The 6,000-nt window shown below is 46.0% G+C and overlaps 1 protein-coding gene across 5 annotated transcripts in view; it reads left to right on the top strand.

Moving 5' to 3' along the window:
* The first annotated feature begins 2,440 nt into the window (after positions 1-2,440).
* The window catches only part of TAF1B (TATA-box binding protein associated factor, RNA polymerase I subunit B), a 49,512-nt gene continuing 45,952 nt past the window's right edge, over positions 2,441-6,000 (top strand). For 2 of the 5 annotated variants that reach the window (XM_065055948.1, XM_065055947.1), the window contains exons 1-3: positions 2,703-2,869; positions 3,725-3,823; positions 4,291-4,378. In XM_065055948.1, coding sequence (XP_064912020.1) covers positions 2,852-2,869; positions 3,725-3,823; positions 4,291-4,378 — 205 coding nt within the window. In that variant the 5' untranslated portion in view covers positions 2,703-2,851. Of the gene's footprint in view, positions 3,201-3,724; positions 3,824-4,290; positions 4,379-6,000 lie in introns of all 5 variants that reach the window. The other 3 variants (XM_065055949.1, XM_065055946.1, XM_065055945.1) reach the window with 3 other exon arrangements.

The raw sequence follows: 6,000 nt of genomic DNA, 5'->3' as shown, positions 1-6,000 counted from the left end.
GTGCTTATAATGATGTATATTTCTTATAAACTTCAGTCTGGTAGGTCTGCCCTGTGTTCATCTGCACAATCTTTAGAGCAGCTGAGGTTGCTTTTCTGCTCTGACTCTTTGTAGTAGGTGTCTGACAATGGGTAAAGACCCTGGGGATGATCTCTGCTTCAGAAGTTCGTATCCTGGAGCCAGCACAATTTCATGAGCAATATCCCGAAGGACAGGCCGAGGGACGTGTCTTTTAGTCTGATATGCAGTTTTTACATTTTCACACATAGAAGGTCTGCAGTCAAGAGCCAGAAATGTGGTATCAGCAATAGAACCCAGTTCATTAAAAATTCAAATCAATGGAAACAACAGGACGTATTATTTATCTACGCCTTGAATCAATCTGACTACTGTGCATAATGATCTTAATTAGAAAAGTGAGCCGAAGCAGGAAGACAGTCTGTCTCCTGGCTTTTAAATTATCATGCCCCTATCAGCATGTTTGGGTAACCTGTAATTAGGGACAAAGGTTACACATAATTTTATATGCTGAAAAACCGGTTTTATACATGTCATTTCAAAAAATATTTAAGAAATAGATATAAGTGTTGCTACCCCTATTATGCTTTGATTTTTTGCTACTAGATTACTAGTTTGCACTAATTAGTTGATCGACTCAAGAAATATTGATAGAAGCTTTGCATTTATATATAGACTGGATACTAATAAGTAACTAGTAATAGCAGTATTAGTCTTTGTACAACTTCCCTCCTGACGTTTGGTAGCTTTTCACATCTCTGCTTCACCCGCATGGACAATACAGCTCAGAAGAAAAGCATGGATTGTCCAAAAGCAGAGAGTAAGCACTTCTGTTCAAAAACTTTACTGGCACATTGCACCAGTACACCCAGAATTATACCAATATAGTTCCCTGTGCAGTCAGCCAATCTTTTCTTCTTTTCTGGCTTATCTTCAACTGCTGCCATCAAAAGTGTTCTGATTTTGACAAATTGGCAGAGTCCTGTGATTACACTTTCTTTATCATTTCTTTTGAACAGTTGTAATTAGAAAACAGAAGACCTAACTCCAAGGTCCTGCCTCATCAAAGCAGTTGCTTCCATGCTTAATTTAAACAAGTTCTTCAATTTAGTTAAATCCACCAAGCAGGCCCATTGCCTGCTCACGGCGTGGAGTCAAAGACCGCACCGCTCTCAGTAAGGGCAATGCGTTATCTTATGAACTGGAACACAACTCTTCCTGTTTTACCACAGACAAAGCTACTCTGATAGTTTTCAAGGTAGTATTTCATCTTACAAAAAGATCAAACTCTTTCCATCACACAAAATAGCCCTGCTTTCCCAGAACTCTATTTCCACAAACAAAAAATATGGAAATTAAAATCACAAATAGGACCTGTTTCATCAAAGTATTAGCTACATTTCTGTGAGGCTTACAATCTCCTTTTTAACGTGTCAGGAATTATGTGCGTAATTCTCTTTAATGGGTGATACAAATGTTCAACCCACACTGAAAAAAGATCACAGTTGGCATGAGTAATAACTTTTGTCTTGAACATAAACAGTTCCCCTCTAGCTCTGTACATATCCTCCAACATCAATGTAACCACAGCTGTCAAGGCAGCCTCACCTCTTTCTATGTATATTTTAGCTTTAATTTTTTCCCATGCTTTCACTCAGTGAAGATTTCTTTTCTTTCCCCTCCCCCCCCCCTTTTTTTTTTTTTAAAGGGGCCTAAACCTGTTCTCCAGTTTTGTGGGCAAATTCACTGCAATAACAGATTGTGGTGTTTAGACATCTTTAAACATTATTATTAGCGTGCAAGAAATTAGAGCCCTACATCAAGATCTGGAGGGTTGGTTGTTGTTTTAATTGAAAGTGAATTTCAGATCATAGTTTTCCTCATTCAAGGATCTCCAAGCACTTTACATAGTTAAAAGCGTTCTTGTGGCCTCCTTTTGTACAAGCAGCAGCACAGTTCCCCTGCCGACAGCCTCGGCACAGCCTCGGTCACCCGCCATGTGCGCACAGCCAGGGCAATGCCAGGGAGAGGATGCGGCTCCGTGCAGGGCCATGGCAGGGGCAGGGGCTGGGGCTGGAGGGGTCCCCAAGACACCGCAGTGGGGAAGGACCTGTGTCCCCTGAGTGAAGCATCCCACGTACCCTCGAACCACCCATGTTCCCTCACAGAACCACGGAATGGTTGGTGTTGGAGGGGACCTCTGGAGATCACCTACTCCAACCCACCTGCTAAAGCAGGTTCACCCAGAGCAGATTGCACAGAATGTGTCCAGGTGGGTCTTGAACGTCTCCAGAGAAGGAGACACCACAGCCTCTCTGGGCAGCCTGTTCCAGTGCTCTGACACCTCAAAGTAAATAAGTTTCTCCTCACATTCAGACGGAACTTCCTGTGCTTCAGTCTGTGCCTGCTGCCCCTCATCCTATCGCTGGGCACCACTGAAAGGAGTCTGGTCCCATCCTCTTGACACCCACCCTTAATATTTATAAGCATTGATGAGATCCCCTCCCAGCCTTCTTTTCTCCAGGCTGAACAGACCCAGCTCTCTCAATGAAGTTCGCCATGTCCCCTTAGAGGTGCAGCACCCGTGTCCCTTCAGTGAAGCAGCCGGTCTGCCGAGCCGCGCAGACACCCCGGGCACCATTTCGAGCAGCGCCGGGGCGCAGCGACCGCTCCGCGCCCCCGAGCCGGCCGCAGGGCTCTCGGTGAGGGGAGGCAGCCAGGCTGCGGCGGGGGCGGCCCCGCTTGGGCTCCGGAACGCAAGTGCCAGGGCTCCAGTTTCCAGGCCGGCGCTCGGCGCGGTTGCCACAGTGCGGGTCCCGGGGCGGCTGCCGGCATGGACGAGGAGGCAGCGGTGCGGCCCGGGGAGCGGCGGGGGCGGCTGGTTTCGCTGGGCCGGAGGGAGCTGGCGGAGCACGGCAGCCGCGTGGGAGGCGCTTCCCCGCCGGGCGCTCAGCGGCTGCGGGCCGGGGCTGTGTGCGGTTCCGGCGGGACAGCCGAGGCGCCGCTGGGCGCCGCCTGCCCGGGCGCTGCCTGCCCTGGCCCGGCCCCTGCCTGCCCCGGCCCGGCCCGGCCCGGCGCGGCCCTGTCCCGCCTGCCGGGAACGACCGGGGCCCGGGGGCGGCGGGCGAGGCCCTGACCGGACCCCTCGGCGTGGCGGCCTCGGTGCTCCGCAGCCGGCGGGGGTGCGGGGCCACCCACGGGAGCTGCCCGTGGGGGGATGCTTCTGAAAAACACTTTAAAACATCTCTCGTTTCCCCTCTTTTCTTCTTCCTCGTCTGGTTTCTCCGAGAAGAGTCCGGTTCTCCGGGCACGTCTCTTCACTGGCTTGTGCAGCCTGTCTCCAGCTGCATGGGTCTTCACAGTTCTAGACATTTATTTTTGCTTTCATCTTCCGCTCTCTGCTTTTTGTCTCTGCTTCCATTTCTGATGGGTGTTTTTTTTCAAGCCATGTCATGTGTGGATTATTATTTCCCTTGTACTAATGTTAACATACACAAGAGCTGGTGTGTGCCGGCTAAAATTATTTGCTCACGGTTATCTATAGTTGCTAGCAAATGCTCTGATTACTTGTTGTCTACCTAGTGCTAATGTAAAGGGCATAAATATTCTCCCCTCTGAATAATCTCAAATGATGTGAAGCAGCCTGGTAATAGTGCCATTTGTTTTACTTGAACACCTTTGGAACTTATTGTTTGTTTCCTTTTAGAGAGAATTTAATGAACGCTGTGCTCAGTGTTCGGAAGTGAACTGGGGTCTCACTGATGGAGGCAGATTTTATTGCAGATCTTGCCACAATGTTACTGAGGTAAAAAGATAAGCTATTGGCCTTAGAAAAGGTTTATTTTTATTGTTTCTTGGTTTTATATTAAAAAAAAAATATTTCCTCCTTGGCATTAGTATTGCAGTATTGTGGTTCTTCCTTTTTCATGCTTTACTTGACACTGTTTAATGGTCCTTGAAATCACAACGTGTGCACTGAGCCACCTGAAGATGCTGTAGTGCTGCTGTGCTGTGCGATGCCTTAGAGATAATGCCTGGGTGCTGCTATGCTTCAGTACCTACCAGTGTAGACAAACCCTGATGTATGTCCCCTGAATGTCCAGCATAGTAATTCTCTATTTCTGCAATTTCTGAATGAAAATTTCAGAATGTTCTGTCTCCCTTTGGTTTAGGAAATTTGAACAAGTTCCTCTGGTAATGTTTTACAATGAGACAATCTGTGCAAGTTAGGCCTGGCTTTTTTTCTTGCTAAGATGTATTCCTGTTTTGCAGAGAACTAGAGAAGTCATAAACACTGATTTTATTTCTAATACAAGAGTCCAGACAATCTCAAAAGGTTCAAGAAAGAAGGAAAAAACTGGTATGTATGAGTTTCCCTCTGTATTTTGCATACGAGCGGCTGTTCAGCCAGGGTGTAGCTAGCCCATCATGTCTTTGGCGGTGGCCAAAAGCAGATAGCTTGGAAAAACCGTAGGAACAAAATACATCTCCCAAATGCTGTCAGAACCTTCAGCAGTCACCTTTGGTGACTTCCTGAGCCACAGGTGACCTCTGTGAACCTGGTGGTGGCTTTTTTTGTGTTGAATGGAGCTACGTGTTACTTCTTGCCACTTTGATTGGTGGAAGGTAGCACTCACTGAAGATGCTGGTGGCATGCATTCAGATGTGGTGATGCTCTTTGTTCCTTCCTTATGATGGCTGTCACAAAACCAGAAAAGCTGTCTCTATCTGTTTGATGTGCCGGTGGTCCAGCTCTTAGAATATCAGTCTGGCTTGCGTTACAGGTGCTTGGTCCTGTAACCTACACACAAATCTACATGGAAGAGACTTCTTGCAGTTACAGTAGCTAAACCAATGTTACATCTTTCATCCAGAGTCACTTCTATACTTCTGAGTTCCTGATTCAGAAGAATAGTGGTCATTATGTGTGATGATATATATCATAAGGGTGTCACAGTAAGGCTGCTGCTGGAGCTATGTAAATATACTGTGATGGTTGGATAATTGTTTTACTGTTGTGGCCACTTTCAAAAAGCAAAAATGCATATCAGTGCTAAATGAAGCATGGGGTTGTTTTGTCTCTGACACGCTGGCCTATCTTCGCTCTACTGCGGTGTCAGTGGGTTCCGATAATACATTCATTTTAAAAGAACAACTTGGTTGCAGGTGAAGGGAGTGAAAAGCGGAACCACCTCAACACCTCCACTTGTCTCTATCCTGTATTACTGCTAAAGTCGGAGCTGTGTACCACTTCATGCTTTTTATTTCTCCTGTTAGGAAGGTCATGAGCCATCCCCCAGGCTTCTTAAGATAGAAACTCTTAGCTTCATACAGTCCCCTCTGTGAGTACAGTTACATTATACTGTGGCAGCTTATTTTCAGGCATTTATAGGAGCAAACTGTATCTGTGGTTAACAGTTAAAGCCAACATCCTTAAAGCAGGGCAGAAGGTTTGGGCAGATAACTTCTAAGCTGGTGAGATGCAAGGTGTTATTGGAAGGAAAAATAATGAAGAAGAGGTGTGGAGGGAATGAAAAGGAAGTTGAGAAAATGCGGAGAAAATGTCTAAAACCAAAAGCCTGTAGAAAAGGAGAAGTAAATATAGAGAGGTAGGTGTGAAAAGTAAACACAATGCAGTCTGAGGAAACAGTGAATAGATTGGAGCAGGCCTGCTTCTTATGAAATTCTGTTCTGCTGAGTTTTGCTAGAAACTTGGAATATCTGAGAAAGTTTCTTTCATTTAAATGTGTGTGTTTCTGTGGGAGAGAATGGTGAAGAACGTGGTGATATTGGTTGTTTTTTGCCTGACTCACCACCATAATGTGTTCCAGTTTTCTCTGCTGGGGATGGGAAAGAAATGATCATATTTAATTTTTTAATGACAGGTTGTCAGTTATTTTAAAACTGGTCACTTAACAACTCTCCACTCAATTGCCACACTAGAAGTTACAGTGAAATATATTATTATTGGGAAATATGTGG

The sequence above is a fragment of the Columba livia genome, chromosome 3, assembly GCF_036013475.1.
Source record: "Columba livia isolate bColLiv1 breed racing homer chromosome 3, bColLiv1.pat.W.v2, whole genome shotgun sequence".
NCBI classification, from domain to species: domain Eukaryota; kingdom Metazoa; phylum Chordata; class Aves; order Columbiformes; family Columbidae; genus Columba; species Columba livia.
This window is presented reverse-complemented; position numbering and strand designations above follow the sequence as displayed.